At 32.3% G+C, this 19,004-nt stretch overlaps 3 protein-coding genes across 3 annotated transcripts; 1 reads left to right on the forward strand and 2 right to left on the reverse strand.

Annotated features, from left to right (window-relative positions):
- Window positions 1–360: 360 nt before the first annotated feature.
- LOC145636385 (cysteine-rich receptor-like protein kinase 10) lies at window positions 361–3,787 on the reverse strand. The gene is made up of 7 exons (XM_081687939.1): window positions 2,894–3,787; window positions 2,233–2,364; window positions 1,982–2,100; window positions 1,578–1,788; window positions 1,245–1,482; window positions 959–1,109; window positions 361–858 (listed from the first exon to the last, which is right to left on the reverse strand). Exons 1-7 carry the CDS (start codon window positions 3,717–3,719, stop codon window positions 529–531), a joined length of 2,007 nt encoding a protein of 668 aa, XP_081544065.1. The 5' UTR covers window positions 3,720–3,787; the 3' UTR covers window positions 361–528.
- Window positions 3,788–5,035: 1,248 nt separating this feature from the next.
- LOC145637319 (uncharacterized) lies at window positions 5,036–7,424 on the forward strand. Its single transcript, XM_081688781.1, has 3 exons — window positions 5,036–5,329; window positions 6,923–7,194; window positions 7,293–7,424. Exons 1-3 carry the CDS (start codon window positions 5,257–5,259, stop codon window positions 7,422–7,424), a joined length of 477 nt encoding a protein of 158 aa, XP_081544907.1. The 5' UTR covers window positions 5,036–5,256.
- A 6,981-nt stretch (window positions 7,425–14,405) lies between these two features.
- LOC145637320 (protein FAR1-RELATED SEQUENCE 5-like) lies at window positions 14,406–18,570 on the reverse strand. The gene is made up of 3 exons (XM_081688782.1): window positions 18,037–18,570; window positions 15,620–16,517; window positions 14,406–14,479 (listed from the first exon to the last, which is right to left on the reverse strand). Exons 1-3 carry the CDS (start codon window positions 18,568–18,570, stop codon window positions 14,406–14,408), a joined length of 1,506 nt encoding a protein of 501 aa, XP_081544908.1.
- Window positions 18,571–19,004: the final 434 nt, after the last annotated feature.

Below are 19,004 nucleotides of genomic sequence, written 5' to 3' on the forward strand. Positions count from 1 at the left end.
CTTTTTTTTTTAAAAAAAAAAAAATAGATTAAGTATTGTTTAATAAAGTTAATTAGTTGTTAAATACAAAATTATTGTCATGTTAGAGAAATTTATCAAAAGTAATGCTATTTTCGAGAATTTGTGAAAAATTTTGTTACCATTGAAAATGTACAATTTTACATTGCTACTAATGAGAATTTCCCCATTTTTTTTTTTGTTGAATTTTAAAATATCCACAAATCGTCCCCTCAAATAAAAAAATCCATGGCTTCGCACCACATCCATGATGCATCAACGTACAAAAACAGAGCAATTATAAATATACAATTGAATCAAACTGCTTAAGAATACCAAAGCATGTTTGTATAAACAACAATATAATACTACAACTTTGTAGCTATATCATTATAATGGAAAATAAAATTGATACTATGTTTAAGGATATGTGTATTAAGAACCTATTCATAAATTTTAAAGCTTGCAAATGACAATTAATTGGTCTTAAGACTCTAAACAACCTATCTCTTCAGCCATTTCCTAACTACGTTACCGTGGTTCAGGTTCGGTGATTGAGACATCATTGACTGACCAACGTGCTGATTTTCCAGATGATTGGTCTGAACCAACATCCTTGGTAAAATTTGACTCCACTCTACTTTTCATGAAAAATCCCGGAGCTTCGGGAACCGGTAGTGTAACGGAGTAACTGTCTAGTGTAAGGACGGCTGTTGCCATAGTAGGTCTATCATCTGGAATTTCTTGAACACATATTAAGCCAAGATGTATGCATCTCATAACTTCGTCCAACGAACATGAGTCTCTTATCATTGGATCAACAAATTCCAAAGGCATACCATCTCTCCATTGCTTCCATGCCTGAAAATATTAACATTCATTTTGTTGTAATAAGTTAGTCAAATTGTCTAATCTTAATTTAATAGATCAAACAAGAAAAAGTTAGTATGGTTGTACTTACATAGCTTAAAAGGTCCATTGCTTCTCCAGATTCATAAAATGAACTGTTTCGCTTGCCACTAATTATTTCCAAGACTAAGACACCGAAACTATATACATCTGATTTGTTAGAGAATTGTCCATGCATCGCGTATTCTGGGGCCATATAACCACTGCAAGAAGCACGCAAAAAAAAAAAAAAAAATTAAAACATATAATTGGTACAATGTTCAAAGTACGTATATACTCCATCTTTTTCATTTAATTTTGAAAACTAGTAAGTCGAAAATTGAATTATATATACTCACTATGTTCCAACGACCCTGCTTGTGTTTCCTTGGCTTTGATCCACTACAAATATCCTTGCCATACCAAAGTCTGAAACTTTTGCGTTCAAATCGACATCCAACAAGATATTATTAGCCTTAAGATCTCGATGTATAATTCTTAGTTGAGAGTCATGATGGAGGTATAGCATTCCTCGAGCTATCCCTCCTATAATCTTGTAACGCGTACCCCAGTCAAGTAGTCCTCGATTTTCAGGATCTGCACATGCATATTAATAGTCAAGCGCTTAGATTAAATTAACATGGTATATGACCAAATCAAGATACCCTGGCTAGATATAAGATACACCGTACCAAAAAGAAAGTTGTCAAGGCTCTTGTTGGGCACATATTCGTAAACCAGTAACTTTTCTTGCCCTTCGAAACAGAATCCCAAAAGCCTCACCAAATTCCTATGTTGAAGTTTGGCTACTAGCAAAACCTCAGTTTTGAATTCTTGTAATCCTTGACTAGAGTTTAGAGACAACCTCTTTACTGCTATTTTCTGCCCATTTGATAGTGTACCCTGTAGAACAATACGTAAACATATTGAAACTTAAATCTAATCAAATATATACGCGAGTATTAATTCCACATCTCATGCTATTTTTACTAGTATAAAGTGTATACGTAGATTTAATTTAATTTAGTCGTTACATTGGTCACAAGATGTCCTACATTGTAGACGTATTTATGACAAGAAATAATTGTTATCTTACCTTATAGACACTACCAAATCCACCTTCACCCAACTTGTTCTCAATAGAAAAGTTGTTTGTTGCTGATTGAAGCGTTGCTAGATCATATTGTAAGGACTCGACGGTTGTGAAATCATCACCTTCAACATCATCCAATAGAGCAAAATTTAGCCATGAAGGAGTTTCAATAATATTTGCATTTCTATTTTTTTTTTATTTTATTTTATTTTATTATAACAAGGGTAAATTGATTGGGATCATAATCAACTTACCAGTTTCAGAAAGCGCATAAGTCTTTGTTTTCCTTTTCTTGGCATAACAAATCCCTATAGCCAGTAACGCCACTAAGATAGCCACAATGGGAACGACAATGGCGATAATCACACTTGTTGAGATTTTTTTCCCTAAACAAACATATTTTACATCAAAAAACATGAAACTTTAATACAAATTAATACTGTTCATTACCAACTACTATATCAATATAACAAGAGTCCACATAATTATATTTTCCCCAACATATAGTATATAAATCATTATATTTTCCCCAAGGAACATGTTTGATTAGACAATAGACATTGCCACCAAAAGTGAGCTTATAAAGTATTATACGTAGTATTAACTTACCAACATTTTACGGAGTACAAAAATAAATTTATTTTAATTTTTGGTCAAATTTTATGTGAAGTCAAACTTATATCTTATTTCATTGGTTTCTTAAATATGCACGAAAATCTATTCATATTATCTCATGTTAATTTTGATATCCATTAGTTCGCTAATAATTTTAATTAATTAACTACTGTATGATTTATAGGGACAAATACAGATATTATTTATCATCCTACCAAAAAAAAAAAAAATAATAAATAAATAAATAATTTTTTTTTTTGTCACATAGAAAGTTAGATATGGAGGCATTAACCAACGTACCACTAGATTGGTCGGAATCACCGGTGGGCGATTGTCGTGGAGGTAGTGGCAACGGTTGAGGTGGTGGGGCGACCGATGACAAATCAAAGAAAGAATAAATCTCATACCGGACAACACAGCTAGGCTGCTTAATGTGTGCACCTTGAGTCATCTGGAACTGCTGAATACCATTTAGCAAGCATGAGTTACAATCACTAGGGGTCAAATCCGGTGTACACTGACCCAACCCATATATATTTTGGAAAATCGATACATTTACAAAATCTGTCGCAAATTTCTTCTGTGGTCCTCCAGTGGGGGCTCGGTTAGCAATCACGTTGTTCATCATGTTATCCCGAAGTTCCTCGAACCGGGTTGAATTTCCCGTTACATTAAGCGTATTCAGCAACATCGTCATTGGGTTCGTGTCCATTTTACCAAAAAAGGACTCATTTGAGTATCTGACCATACACTCGTCACGCCATACAATGGCTACTTTTCGATTAGGACAATTCGTAGGAAGGTCAGTGGCTATGACATAGTTGACCCAAGTTTGGCACGCGCTAGTGTTTAAATCCCCGCGACAAAGGAAGTGGCCGTAGATAGTCTCGCTATTGGGGTTGCCATTGCTAGAAACCGCTTGGTGGTAGCCGTTTGGGACGGTCGCATTGGATAAGAGATAACGGAAGAGGGTGTTGAGATTGGCTTCATATTGGCTATTTTTAGCAAACATTGTATTGTTTGAGCAGTAATAGCTTTGAGCATTTGTTGATTTGGAAATCATCAATAAGATAATTGGCAAATAAATTGAGAACAATATCGAAAACCAACTTATTTTTTGAGCCATTTGGTACTAATTATTTTCTTTTAAGATCAAAATAGCTTTGATACTAAACAACCTTCCATAAAACAATATATTATAAATGTTCAGTTGGTTAAGGAACGGGTCAAAGAATTCATATATATGAGCAATGCTATAATTGATGACTATGATAACTACACATTTCACATTTGACTAAAATATATAATATGTTATTTTTCTACATCAAAATAATGTTGAATTTGTGACATTATTGGTCCCACAGAGAAATTAAAAAACACGGGAAAGACAATTTGTGACGTGTATTTGCATGATTTCAAACTAAACTATTTAAAAATCTACTCGTAGTTGGATTAGTCGTTATTGACTATTTGTATGAATAATCTACGTTAAGAAAGTTGAATTCCATTTTCCAGGAAGTAGACCAGCAGATGTGACATTTTGAATGGTGCTTTGGATCATTAACTAGACTTTTAAACTGAAGCAAGAGAAAATCGAACTGAAGTCTGTAGAATTACAATTCATTCGTTCTCTTCGATCAAAATATTTCCGGACTGGTCTATTCCATTACCAGCAATTATTGTTGGTTGTTCGCAAAATATAGATACATTAAAATGTACTCCATTCGTTTTTTGTTGGTTGTTCGCAAAATATAGATACATTAAAATGTACTCCATCCGTTTTTTTAATTGCCTTATTGGGGAAATAAGCATTATTCTTTAGAATTACTTTGACCAATGTTAGTGAATTTTAAATAAGAAAAAATAAAGTCTTGTGGATAAGTGTTGGAATCGTTTTAATGAGTAGATTATTAATATTCAATTTCCATGATTTGTAGTTACTGATAATTAAGATACTCTCGGGCTACAGTGCTTCTTGGCCCAGTGAACTTTAGCTATTTAAGGTCCCATATCGTGGGTCTGGCTCTGATACCATGTCAAATGCGGGTCTGGGCCGCACCCGCAAACCAAGAGAGAGAGTTCACTTCACAAGTCCAAGAAGGTTCCATCCCAAAACCATATGGCAATAGGAGGAGTAGCCCCTTAGCCTTATAAAGTGTTTACCTCTCTCTTCTTCAACCAATGTGGGACACTTACATGTGATGACACTTGAGAGGTTTATTATTCAGCACATGTCCACTACAGGGTACTTAAAAAAACAGAAGGAGTACATCTAGTTAAAGCGGGTTCGTGCGACATGTGTGTCAATTTAACTGTAGCAGCAGGTGTACATGTAAGAAATTAAAATTGATATTACAAAGAGCACAAAGTTTCATATGTGGCTGGCCATACCATGCGGCCAGCCACAATATTAGGCCCAAGCGTGTCAAGGCCGGCCCAGACTCGTAACGGCGTTTTGTTATAACGGGGTACCGTTATCAGTTTTGAATTTGTTTTTTTTTTTCCTCTTTTTTCTCCAAAAAGAATGTTAACCGCCATTTCTCTCTCTCTTGTCACTTCACTCTGCATTCTGTCTTTGAATTTCTCTCTCTAACTTCTGTGTTTTCTCTCTGCTCTTTCTTCTTTCAAATTCTCTTTGTTCTTTAATTCTAATTTGTTCATCAATGGGAAAAATCAAAATCGTTTACGGTAAGGGTAGCAAAGCTTCTTCTGCGAACAAAAATGGCGACGATTCAGGTTTTTTTTTTTTGTGCTTTTTTGTATCTTTTAATTCTGCATTTTGTTTTCGATTATTTTTTAGTTTTTACTTATATTTTATTTTTTTTTATTTCAGATTCTACTGCAATTAAAGATACTGATGATTCAGGTTTGTTATTTTGCATTTTGTAATTTGTTGTTCATTTTTGGTTAGATTTTTGTTAGTTATGTTTTTCGTTTTTAATTTCGTTGTTTGAACCCTAATTTTTCTTTATAGTTGTTTTTTTCGTTTTTGAATTACGTTTTATGAACCCTAGTTTTTCTTTATTTGTATTTTCAGATGTTTTTTCTGTTTTGAATTATCAATTTTCAAACCCTAGGATGTAATTTTGACGTTTTTTATGGTTTTTTCGCTGTTTGTTGATCGTTTAATGTAGTTTTATGTTATGCATTTTTAACTTTGGTTATTATAATTTGTGTTAATTCTTTTGTTTTATACATTTTTTTTGGTATGGTTTTGTTCTGTTTCAAACAAATTGAATTGTATAGTTCTATGATTTTTTTTTCTGTTTTATCGAAATTGAAGTGTATACTTATTTGATTTATTGTTATATGTTACATTTTTTTTATAATCTTTGTTTTTAAAAGGTTTTGATCTATTTTTGTCCTAGTTTTTAATGATTTAATTTTTAAGTCACTGATTGTTGTTCATTTTGTAGTTGTTTATGTATCAGAAAAATGAAAATTAAAATATCTTTGTGTCTACTGTTTTGTTGTTTTTATTGTGTGTTTTTGTAGCCTTTAGCATAGATGTTACTTAAGAGGTTTCTCTAAGGGTTACTTTAGGGGTTACTACATTTTATACTAGAGAGGTTACTTGATTGTAGTTGTTATATAAACGGTTTTCTAGAGTTTAGTTGGTCCATGGGTTATCTAAGGGGTTACTTTAAAATTTACTTGGATTTAATTGGCACAGGAGTTACTTAAGGGGTTACTTAAATGTTTTCAGACATTATTTACTGGATGGGGTTACAAGAGGGGTTACTTATCAGGTTATCACATAGGAGTTATTATAGGAGTTATCACAGGGGTTACTTAAGGAGTTAGTACAGGGGTTACCTAATGGGTTACTTTTAAAGTTACTATGATTTAGCTAGCACAGGAGTTACTTAAGGGGTTACTTAAATGTTTTCAAACATTAGTTACTGGATGGGGTTACAAGAGGGGTTACTTATCAGGTTACCACATAGGAGTTATTTTAGGAGTTATCACAAGGGTTACTTAAGGAGGTAGTACAGGGGTTACCTAATGGGTTACTTTTAAAGTTACTATGAGTTAGCTAGCACATGAGTTTCTTAAGTTGTTATCTAATTGGTTACTTTTAAAGTTACTAGGATTTTTGCTTAAGTGGTTACTTAAAAGTCACTACTTATCACAGGGGGTTTCTTAACAAGTGATTTTTAGTAGTTATTAAATGGTTTACTACAGGGGTTACTTAAGTTATTTTTAGATTTTATTATAGGTGTTACCACAGTGGTTACTTAAGTTATTATTAGAGAGGTTACTATACTTGGTACTTTAAGGATTACTAAAGGGGTTACTTAATTTAATTTGATTTTGTTGCTTGTGTAGGTGTTGTGAATGATGGTGGCACTGAAGTTTTGCAACAAGCTTCTGGAAATAGTGCTGCTGATTCTGTTGTTGATGGGGCTGAAGTTTTGGATAATGCTTCTGTTACTGAGCTTAATGACCAAGATGATGCTACAATTCTCTCTTCTATACCTCCTGCTAAACAATTGTACTTATTGTCTAAAGATACTTGTCACTCGGCTCAGAATAAGAATGAAGATGCTGAGGTTAAGACACAAGCTGTTGAAGATGTTGAGGTTAAGGCAAAAGCTTTGGTAGTCAAGAGTACTGATGAACATTTTGACGGAAAGTAGGTGTGAAGAAGAGAAGTAGGAATTTGGTTAAAGATGAAGATGTGGATGTAAAACCAAAGGCTAGGAAAGCAAAAACATCAACAACTCTCTCTGAATCTGTTATTGAGTTGAAACCTTCTACTAGAGCTTCTACTTTAAAAGAAGACGCAGATGCTGAAGTTGTTGAAGTTGTTGATATTGAAAAAGGGTAAGATAAATTATGTAATATTTATATGTTTTAATATATGCATATTGTAATACTTAGGGGATTATATTTGGCGTTACTTTTTAGTTACTAGGGATATATTAGTGGATACTTAATATGTTTGAATATGCAGTATGGGGTTACTTGAGGAGTTATTATGGCTTACATAAGGGGTTACACAAAATGCTTTAATTTCTTTTTACTTATTATGAGGTTACTTAAGGGGTTACTTGTTATATAAGTGGTTACTTTAAATGCTTTAATTTCTTTTTACTTTTTATGAGGTTACTTAAGGGGTTAATTTTTATGTTTTAGTATGAGTTGTATTTTTAATTGATGTTTTTTTTTCTTATATGATTTGTTTCAATATGCACATATGGGGTTACTTAAGAATTTATTAGGGGTTACTTAAGGGATTAGTTGACTTCTTTTTTTTATTCTTTATATATTTTAGTTATATATGATGTTACTAAGGGGTTACTTCTTATTTTTTTTTTTATGATTTGTATTTTTAATTCATGTTCTTTTTATTTTGTTTAGGGCTTCTGATGTTACTGTTCGTTGTAGGCCTTCTGGTGTAGTTGAATTAATGAAATTGATAGCTGAAAATAAAAAACAAAGACGAGCTGTTTATGATATTGGTTTTGGGAGCTTGTTTTCGATTAAAATGACTGAATTCCCAAGGGAAATGATACGATGGCTTTGCAAATGTTTTGTTCCTAGCAGTAGGATGTTTGTTATGCCTAGTGGTGAGAAGTTTCAATTAACTGCTGCTGATGTGCATGATGTATTTGGGATTCCAATGGGTTCTCTGCCTGTTCCAATTCTCGCGCGGGGAGATAGTGATTTAAAGGTTGCTTGGAGAAAAAAATATGGGAATGCAAAGTCTGTAATCACTGTAAATCAGTTGGAGCAATTACTGAAATCAGATGTGGGTATGCAATCTGGGAATACAGATTTTAAAAAGTGTTTTTTGATGTTTGCAATGATCACATTGCTAACACCCACTACAAATAGGTTGGCTGATCTAAAGCTTGTTTTAGCTTTGGAAGATGTGTCTATGATTGCCAAATATAATTGGTGTCAATATGTACTTGATGATTTAGCTGATAAGTTAAATGGTTATAAACCTAAGCAAAGTTATATTGCTGGTTGTGTTTTATTGCTGCAAATTTGCTATTTCCATCAGCTTCAGTTTAGAGGTATTGCTTGTCCTACAGCTCTGCCACTGATCAAACATTGGAGTAATTCTGATATTAGACAAAGGTTGGCTAATGAGTTTTCAGTTTATGGTGTTGGGGAATTGGATAAAGATACATATCCAATAACTGAAGTTGGTTCTGTTCCAGAGCTTCCTGTTTTTATGGAAGAAGGTGAAGATCAAGAGGGAGAGGAGAATAAAGATGAAGGAAATAAGGATGAAGAGGAGAAAGATGAGGGAAAGAAGGAACAGAAGAAAAAGGATTCTTCAAAACAAAAAGGGAAGAAGAAAGGTGGAAAGAAGAAAAAAGGGGAGAAAGAAAAAGATTATGTGGAAGGGGAACAACCTTTATCATCTGCTATGATTGTATATTCAAGGAAGCAAGATGCAAAACAAGTTGATATGGGATTTCAGAAGCAAGAACATAGTATTGGTTCTTCACGTTTTGTAACTTTTGAACTTCCTGAAGAGATTCAGTCAAATGAAGAGATTAATCAGCTTTCTAAGAATGTAAGTATTTTTCTTTTATAATTTTTTTTGTTTATTTTTATTTGATTTATTGTTTTGTTGTTTCTTTGGGGTTACTTAAAAGTTTCCTTGTGGTTTACTTGGTTAAATGTATAGGGGTTACTTTTAGGGTTACTAGGGGTTATTTAAGTGATTTCTTTAGCAATTTTTTGGGGGTTAAGTTTCTTTTAAGGTTACTAGGGGTTATTTAATTGATTCCTTTAGCAATTTTTTGTTGATTTCTTTAGCTATTTTTTGGAGGTTACATAAGGGGTTACTTAAAGGAGGAGGGTTACTTATGGGGTTACTTTGTTAAATATACTGTTATTTATGGGGTTACTTTGCTGAAATATAGTCATAGGTGATAATTATTTTGAGAAACATTTAAAACTTGATACTATTATTATTATTTAAGGGGTTACTAATGCCAGATTGTTTACTAGAAAGGTTACTAGAGATATTACTAAGGTGGTTACATAAGGGGTTACTGAAGTTATTATATTATTGGTTACTAGAGGGGTTACCAGAAATTTTAGTTAATGTGTGGTTACTTAATGTGGGGTTACTTAATGTTTAGTTACTTTGTAGTTATATTATATTTTAAGTCACTTAATGTGGAGTTACTTTGTAGGGTTACTTGATCTATATTGACAGGGGTTAGTTAATGTGGAGTTACTTTGTAGGGTTACTTGATCTATATTGACAGGGGTTACTTAATGTTGGGTTACTTTGTAGTTATATTATAGTTTAAGTTACTTAATGTGGGGTTACTTTGTAGTTATATGTAGGGTTACTTGATCTATATTAACAGGGGTTACTTAATGTGGGGTTACTTTGTAGTTATATTATAGTTTAAGTCACTTAATGTGGGGTTACTTTGTAGTTATATTATAGTTTAAGTCATTTTATTTTTGTTTCTCATATCTTTTAATTTTAATTTTTTTCTTTTATAGGATGTTGAAGAAAATTATATGTTGCTGAAGAGAGATTTGAAATTACTTTGTCATCAATTCGAGAAACGTATTGATTCAATAAAGCTACAGTCTGTAGCTGTACAAGAAGATTCTAAGCTTCCTGAAAAAGAGAGATCACCTGAGCTTTCTCAGTTAGATCCAATTTTCAGTGATCAAAGTTTTTGGGCCCAGATTGATAACATTGTAAATCATACTGTTGCAATGAAGAAATTTGAAGAGCATTTGCCTTCATTTCAGATTTTTTCAAATAAAAGTCCTAAAGTATCAACTCAAACTCCACCAAACTTAAATAAAGAGCTTTTTGGTGAAATGAATGAGCAAATTCCTCCACATATCGAGTCTCCTATTGCAGAAGATTTCTCATCTGATTTTGTCAATAATGAACTGATATTGACCAATTTTGAGCAAAAGGGAGATGGGATTGATAAAGGTCAAGCTTCTGAAACTGTTATTGATGGAGATGTGGTTGAAGCACAATATCCCACTGATATTGGTGGTAAGGCTGGTGATGAGGCTGTCCAGCCTATTCAAACTGAGGTTGAGGAAGATCAACCTTATGAAGGTGAGGGTGATCAAGGTGAGGGAGATCAGTCTTTTGTACTTGGCATAGAGAATATTCAAGTATCTGACAATGCTCAAGATATAGAAATGGGAGATGCTACTGCTGTTGAAAAAGATTTGCGTTCTACTGTTTCAAAAGGTTCTCCTTCTTTTGACCTTTTCTCATATACAAATCCTAACCTTTCGACACCAATTTTAACTCCTCCTAATTTAAATAATGATCATTTTGGTCAAGTTTCAGATGTTAATCCGGCACAAATTGATGTGTCATGTGGTGTTATAAATGAAGTTTTGAAATCTATTAATGAAGAGGAAAGTTCTGAACAGAAGGTTCACAATATTCAAACTGATGTGTCTGAAGTTGGGTTTCAGGATATTGAGAATAAGAGAAGTGATTTTTCAGTTTTTGCAAAGGAGTGTTTTAAAAGTTCAGAAATTCAACTTTCTCAAGATGAAAATGAAAATTTACAATTGGATGTGCATCATGAAATTGTGAATATTGAAGATTCACAACATCAGAATCAAGATGATCAATTGGAAGTTAATTCTGAAAATGTAAAGGGTGGTTCTTTATCTGCGTTGCAAATTGACAATTTAGAAGAAAATCAGACTCGGATGCAGATGTTAATGAAGTACAAGAATTTTTTAATATAGTTGGGACTCAAGATACCGAAATGGCAGAAGGTTTTGCACTGCCTGTTGTTTCTGAGTCAAATTCTGCAAGTGGTGTTTCTGTTGGTGTATCTGCTCCTTCAACAAAGGAGAGAGTGTCAAAAAGTCAAGAGCAAAAAAAGAAGAAATCAGAATCAAGTATTTCCTCAAAAAAGAAAGCTGATGTTGGTACTTCTACAAAAAAAAAAAAAACCTAGACAAAAGAAAGAAATAATGTACTGTAGTGTGCCTGGGCATTCTGATGAAGAGGCTCTTGAAGTTTTGAAGGAAAAGATGAAAGAGTTTCCTGATGGTGAGGATGCTCCTCAAAATTCTGAAAATTCTGATAGTAGTGGATCTACTTCTAATAGTTCTGGTCTTTTAAGTTGTAGTATTGACTGTGGTGAACCTGGTGGTTATACATTACAGTTGACATCAGAATCTTTAAGGCCTAAGAACAACAAGAAGATAATATATGCAATGAAGGAGTTAAGGCTTAAAGTTGCTGACTACTACTTTGTTGAGAATTATTCTGGAGTTGATGAATCGTAAGTATTTCGGTGACAAAATATTGTTTACTTATTTTATGTTTATTTTCTTGTAGTTACTTATTGGGTTACTTTGGGGGTTACTAGATAGATGATTTAATTGTTTGGTTAATAAAGTTTTTAAAGTGTGTTAGTTAGTTTTGTAGGGGTTGTAAAGGAGGTTCTTAGGGTTTACTTTGTTAAAATTATAAGGGTTACTTAGACATTTTACTACTGTTAGTTGTGTAGGGGTTACTTTGTGAATAATACAAGTCTAAATTTGAAATTTTTCTGGGAATACATTTGTTGTTATCATAGGGGTTACTTTTATATTTGAAATTTTACTGGGGTTACATTTGTGGTTATCATAGGGGTTACTTTTATATACATGGATTACATTGGGTTACTTGAGAGGTTACCTTTATCTAAATTTGAAATTTTTCATTTGTTGTTATCATAGGGGTTACTTTTATATTTGAAATTTTACTGGGGTTACATTTGTGGTTATCATAGGGGTTACTTTTATATACAGGGATTACATTGGGTTACTTGAGATGTTACCTTTATATTTAGAGGTTTTAATAAATTGGGGTTACTTTGTTTTGGCTATATTAATGATTTTGGTCTTTGTGTTTTATAACAGGGAGGTTATTTTCAAATATTCAGATTTATATCAATTGCCCCGGGATGATTTTCAAACAATAATTCCGGGACAGTTGATATCAAGTCGTGTGATGGATTGTTTTTATATCCTTTTAAATTTGGAAGAGATTTTGGCTGGCTTCACTTATACCAGAATTTTCTTTGGAGATGAGCATATGGTATGTCTTTAATGGTTATTAATAGTTCAACAGACATTATAGTTATTACTAGTTAACTTATCATTCATTATTGTTTTTTTTTTTTTGTTGTATGTAGTGGCCTGTTTTGCAGTGTCTTTTTGCTGGTGATGGATGTATATACGAGAGAGATGTATATGGAGCATGGGATCTTTGGTTTTTAAATGTTAGATGTACTAACTTCCTAACTGCTATGCTGGTACAATTCTTATATCTGTTAAATATTTGTTTTTAATTACAATTTAATATGAAATTAGTTTTAATATATAATGATGTCATTAATTTTTGGATTGCAGATTTTTATGCCAATTTGGTATGATAATCACTATTCTGTTGCTGTGGTAAACTTTATGGACAAAACTATTGATTATCTGGACAATAGGAAGTATTCTATCTATGATAAAAAATTGAAGAGAAATACTTCAAAATTTGATGCCTTGCATTGTTCGTATTACAGCATTACTTATCGATTGGTAAGGCTTTTTAGTTTTATTTTGTTTTGTGGTTACTATGGGAGTTAATTTATTAAGTTTTGATAGCTGGCATTTTTTGTATTATAGCATAACTTATTGATTGGTTATACTTTTTGTTATATTTTGTTTTGGGGTTATTATGGGAGTTACTTTATTACATGTCTTAGAGTTACTTAAAGGGTTACATTTAGGGTTACCAGATGGCTTATTAGAGGAGTTACTTAAGGTTTTTTTTTTTATTTTTTGGGTTTTATTAGAGGAGTTACTTAAGGGTTTTTTTATATCTTGGGTTACTTTGTGGGTTACCAGATTGTTTATTACAGGAGTTACTTAACTTTTTTTTTTATTTATTGTGTTTTATTACAACAGTTACTTAACTTTTTTTTTATTTATTGTGTTTATTGTGTTATTCTATATTCATAGGTTACTTTACAGGTTACTTTTTAGATTGGTTAATTTAAGTACATTGTATACTACACAGGTTACTTTTGTTTATTTTTTTTTTTATTCCTGTCTGTATTTGTCATAATTATATATCCTTTTTGTTTTATTTAGAGATACCTCATGTCAAGGTATATGACAATTAAAGGCCGTGAAGGTGGAGAAGAGGTGATGGATTTCCCAATCCGGATGATAAAACTTGATGGACAAAAAGTTGGTTCAAATGTGGATTGTGGATTGTTCTGTCTTTATCACTGTGCTTCATATTTTGGAAAGACTTTTAGAAGTTATCGTTTAAATCAGGTATTTTTTTTAAGTATTGGAAATTGTTATTTTTCTTTTTTTTTCTTTTTTTGTTTTTTTAATTTTTGTTCTGTGGTTGATTGTTTTTCTGTAAATTTATTCAGATAATTGCACGTCGTCGTTATCGAGCTGAAATTTGTGCTTCATTGGCTTTATCTGATCTGAATAAGAATAGGGATGTTGTCTTGTCTCGTGTTGAAGAATTTGTCAAAAACCATGATCATATATTGGCCGAGGTTTTGCAAAATGAGAAACTTATTAAAGAGGCTGCAATTGAAGCTTATAAGGCAGAACAACGTGCTGATTCTGAAAGGAGAAGAAAAGCTAAATTTGAGAAAGAAGAAGCTGCTATGGTGGCTGCTACAATAGAAGCAGAAGAGGCTGCTGCAGAAAGAAAATCAAAAGGAATTGTGTTTAAGGATTCTGCAGACAATATTGAAGAAGATGATGTTTTGGTGGCTGCTACAATAGCAGCAGAAGAATTAGATGCAAGAAGAAAAACAAGACGCAATTAATCATAATCAGTAGTAGTACCAATAGCTCCTATATCTAAAGCAACAGCAGCTAAGTTGACACTTCCAGCATCTAAAATGAATTAAGGAAAGTAAGAAATATAATTTCTTTAGGATATAAATTTGATTGAACTCCATTTGAATATAATTTCTATAGTTGCCTAACATTTGTTTTTTATATTTTAAACTTTTCATGTTTACTTAAACTTGATTTTGATACTGTGATTGTTAATATTTGAAACCATTTCTAGTAGTTTGTAAGTTGTAAACCATTTCTAGTAGTTTGTATATTGTTAATATTTACTTTTTTTTTTGTTTTTATTGGTTATGGGTTAGGGGTTACTTAATTAATTTGTACAATAATATACTTATGGGGTTACTTAGGGGGTTATTTAACAGATTTATAGAATGTATAAGTAAGGGGGTTACTTATGGGTTACTTAAGAGTTTTCTTGAGGGTGGTTATATGGGTGCTTAAAAGATAGCATATTTACAGAGGGGTTATTAGAAGGGTTAATTTAATTAGAATTTGTAAAAATGAAATTATTTTATTCTCTGTTTTTTTTTTATTTATTATTGTTTGTTTTTATTGGTTATGGATTAGGGGTTACTTAATTAATTTGTACAATAATATACTTATGGGGTTACTTATAGGGTTACTTAGTGGGTTATTTAACATATTTATAGAATACTTATGGGGTTACTTAGAGGGTTACTTAGGGGGTTATTTAACAGATTTATAGAATACTTATGGGGTTACTTAAAGGGTTACTTAGGGGGTTATTTAACAGATTTATAGAATGTATAAGTTAAAAGAGAGTATATTTACAGAGGGTTTATTAGAAGTGTTAATTTAATTAGAAATTGGGAATATCCAGGTAGGTTACTTAAATGTTTTGTTAGGGGGTTACTCTAGTGGTTACTTAAGTTATTTCCTGTGGGTTTTTTAGGTTTTTTCTGTTGTTAATGGTTAAATTATGTTGTTATTTTTTTAGTTGTATAGAAATTATAAAAATTTTAACTATTATGTTTATATTTTAAAGAAAATTTTACAGTAGTAAATAACTATTTAAAATAAACAAATATAAAAATATAAGTATTTCAAATAAACAAACATAATAATAAAACTAAAACTAGAACTATTTGAAATAAACAAACATTATAATAAAACTAAAACAACTTTGGATTTAGAACTGGTGTGACTGTTCCAAACTCTCTTGTGTCTCCTCTTGCTTGCATTGCTTTTGTTTTCTTTGGTTTAGGTTGCTTTCCTTTTTCAAAGTGCCCCTTATTCTTTTGCTTCTTCCTTTAGTGTTTACCCTTTCTGGATCCTTCACTGTTGGTATTTCTTCTTCATTTTGCTGCTGTATTGATGTTTCATTAGATTGTTCTCCTTCTTGTAGTTCTTCTTGCATTTCTAGTTGTGTTTTTATTTTTTCAGCATCCTCTTCAATTTTCCTTAGTTGTCTCTCTATGAAGCTTCGTGTCTCTTTGTGGTGTTGATATTTAAGAACAAGATTGTAAGTCTTTCTTGCCATTGTATGACGCCAAGGCATGTATTTTTCTTTCTCTGTTGAATTTTCTGCTCCATTGTCATCTTTTTTTTTCCACACATGAGCTTTAGCTAACTTTGTCCACCTTGCTGATATATATTGATGTGGAATTCTTGTAACAGAGTGCTGGTGTAAGATACGTAAACAGTGATAACAAAGCCATCCTACTTCCTCAAAATTTTTGCATGAGCATGCAACTTGATTTTGTGTACTGACAAATGTTACCTTCTGCTTAGTTGATATGTCATTTTCAATTTGCACCTCATAAAAATAATGATCTCCCAATTGACCATGTAGATAAGCTATGCATCCTGTTGAATAACTAAACTCTGTTTCAAAATCTCTAAAAATTGTCTGTGTGTATATCTCTGATGCATGCTTCAGTAGTCCATACATAGGGAAATGTGAAGTTGGTTCAGAGTTTGAACACTTAAAATCTGCATCAGATTCGTTTTTCCTCCATCTCTTCACGGTTTGCTTGAATATTCTAAAAAAGTCTGACAGACTTGTGTTTTTATTTGCTTTAAATCCAACAGCATTATTTGTACTCTCACTTCTCTGGGAAGACAAAATACCAGCAGAAAAAAAGTCCTTGCTCAGAGCTGTGCACCATTTCTGTCTAAGGTTATATAACCTTTTGAACCAGGTATTTTTTTTCAAATTTATAGGTTGTTATCATGTGATCCCAGCAAGCTTGAAATTCTTCTGCTGTGACACAACCACTTAGGCATTTATTGAATGCATCTTTGAAAGATTTGTTTCGTTTTAATGATCCAAATCTAGAAACAACATTTTTTATTAAATGCCAAATACACAACCTATGCCTTGAATGAAGAAATACCTGTAAGTATACAAGGAAATCAAAGTATTACTTTTAGAGGTTTATTAATCAATTTAAACAGTGAGTTACTTAGGGAGTTACTTATGGGGTTACTTAGTGAATTTAAACAGGGATTACTTTTAGAGGTTAATCAATCAATTTAAACAGTGGGTTACTTATGGGGTTACTTAGTGAATTTAAACAGGGATTACTTTTAGAGGTTAATTAATCAATTTGATCAGTGTGTTACTTAGGGGGTTACTTAAGAGTTACTTAGTGAATTTAAACAGGGTTTACTTTTAGAGGTTAATTAATCAATTTAAACAGTGGGTTACTTAGGGGGTTACTTAAGGGGTTACTTATGGGGTTACTTAGTGAATTTAAACAGGGATTGCTTTTAGAGGTTAATTAATCAATTTAAACAGTGGGTTACTTAGGGGGTTACTTATGGGGTTACTTAGTGAATTTAAACAGGGATTACTTTTAGATGTTAATTAATCAATTTAAACAGTGGGTTACATAGGGGGTTACTTATGGGGTTACTTAGTGAATTTAAACAGGGATTACTTTTAGAGGTTAATTAATCAATTTGATCAGTGTGTTACTTATGGGGTTACTTAGTGAATTTAAACAGGGATTGCTTTTAGAGGTTAATTAATCAATTTAAACAGTGCGTTACTTAGGGGGTTACTTATGGGGTTACTTAGTGAATTTAAACAGGGATTGCTTTTAGAGGTTAATTAATCAATTTAAATAGTGGGTTACTTATGGGGTTACTTAGTGAATTTAAACAGGGATTACTTTTAGAGGTTAATTAATCAATTTGATCAGTGTGTTACTTATGGGGTTACTTATGGGGTTACTTAATGAATTTAAACAGGGATTACTTTTAGAGGTTAATTAATCAATTTAAACAGTGGGTTACTTAGGGGGTTACTTATGGGGTTACTTATGGGGTTACTTAATGAATTTAAACAGGGATTACTTTTAGAGGTTAATTAATCAATTTAAACTGTGGGTTACTTAGGGGGTTACTTATGGGGTTACTTAGTGAATTTAAATAGGGATTACTTTAGAAGTTAATTAATCAATTTAAACAGTGGGTTACTTAGGGGGTTACTTATGGGGTTACTTAGTGAATTTAAACAGGGATTACTTTTAGAGGTTATTTAACATATTTATATAATGGACAAGTTAAGGGGTTACATAATGGGTTACTAAATCAATTAATTATACAAACATAATTTAGGGAATTACCTTTTCAATTGCATTAGACATTGCCAAGTCTTGATCTGTGAATATTGTAGCAGGCTGACTCCCTCCCATAGACTTTTTAAAAGTTGATAAAACCCACTCAAACGTGTCAGTCTTCTCATCTGCTATAAATGCACACCCAAACATCACATTCTGCCAATGATTATTGACTCCCACTATAGGTGCACATATGAGGTTGTATTTGTTAGTTCTATATGTGGTATCGAAAACAGTTACATCACCATAGATATCAAAGTCTTCCTTCATTTCAGAGTCTCTCCAATATATGGATGTTAATCTGTTTGTGTTTTGATCACCTCCTAGCTTAAATCTGAAGAAAAAATCTTCTTCTTCTGCCTGTCTTTTATATAGATTGTCTATAACAGTTTGTGCATCACCCCCTTCAATTTCTTTCATTTTTCTTCTTGAGATGTAGTTTAAATGGTCCCTCAAAGTATGTCCTAACAAGTCTTCACCACCAGCTTCATTAGTCATCAAATTGTAAGCTTCAGTTGACTTTAATCCACTCTCTGCCATAAGGTCAATTAATTTTGCTTTATCTTCACTGATCTTTCTCTCTGACCTGTGTAGATGTTGCCATGTTTTTCTTGTTAACTCATGGTTGTGATTGATGACATGTTCTTCTATTTCAAATAGACCTTCCTTGTTTTTTTTGCTCTTATAAATGCTTTGCATCCTGTTCTTGTATTAGGAACTTGTTTTACTTTTCTTCTGGTTTCATTGGCTGGAGGAGGAGTTTTTGGAACTTTGGGTTTACATCTAAATCCTTCCTTAGAACAAACAAAATCTTTTCCCTTTATTTGTTTGTTATCTCCTTGAGTCCATCTGGTGGTAGATAGTCTTATGCCAAATCCCATAGCAAATGCATGCTTTTTATATATCTCACAAATTTCATCCAAAGTTTTTGCTGTAAATCCTATCAGGCTTCCTGTATAGTCAAAATCTTCATC

The sequence above is a fragment of the Chenopodium album genome, chromosome 6 (genome assembly GCF_948465745.1).
Source record: "Chenopodium album chromosome 6, dcCheAlbu1.1, whole genome shotgun sequence".
Classification (NCBI taxonomy): domain Eukaryota; kingdom Viridiplantae; phylum Streptophyta; class Magnoliopsida; order Caryophyllales; family Amaranthaceae; genus Chenopodium; species Chenopodium album.

Coding starts and splice junctions, on each gene's coding strand:
- LOC145636385 (XM_081687939.1), bottom strand. CDS start 3,719: ATGGCTCAAAAAATAAGTTGGTTTTCGATATTGTTCTCAATTTATTTG. Junction 2,365..2,893: donor TGATTCCGACCAATCTAGTG/GTACGTTGGTTA, acceptor ATGTTTGTTTAG/GGAAAAAAATCTCAACAAGT. Junction 2,101..2,232: donor TTATGCGCTTTCTGAAACTG/GTAAGTTGATTA, acceptor ATGATGTTGAAG/GTGATGATTTCACAACCGTC.
- LOC145637319 (XM_081688781.1), top strand. CDS start 5,257: ATGGGAAAAATCAAAATCGTTTACGGTAAGGGTAGCAAAGCTTCTTCT. Junction 5,330..6,922: donor CAAAAATGGCGACGATTCAG/GTTTTTTTTTTT, acceptor TTGCTTGTGTAG/GTGTTGTGAATGATGGTGGC. Junction 7,195..7,292: donor AGGTTAAGGCAAAAGCTTTG/GTAGTCAAGAGT, acceptor GTAAAACCAAAG/GCTAGGAAAGCAAAAACATC.
- LOC145637320 (XM_081688782.1), bottom strand. CDS start 18,570: ATGGCAGAGAGTGGATTAAAGTCAACTGAAGCTTACAATTTGATGACT. Junction 16,518..18,036: donor TGTCTAATGCAATTGAAAAG/GTAATTCCCTAA, acceptor TTGTCTTCCCAG/AGAAGTGAGAGTACAAATAA. Junction 14,480..15,619: donor GCAAGAGGAGACACAAGAGA/GTTTGGAACAGT, acceptor AATTCATTTTAG/ATGCTGGAAGTGTCAACTTA.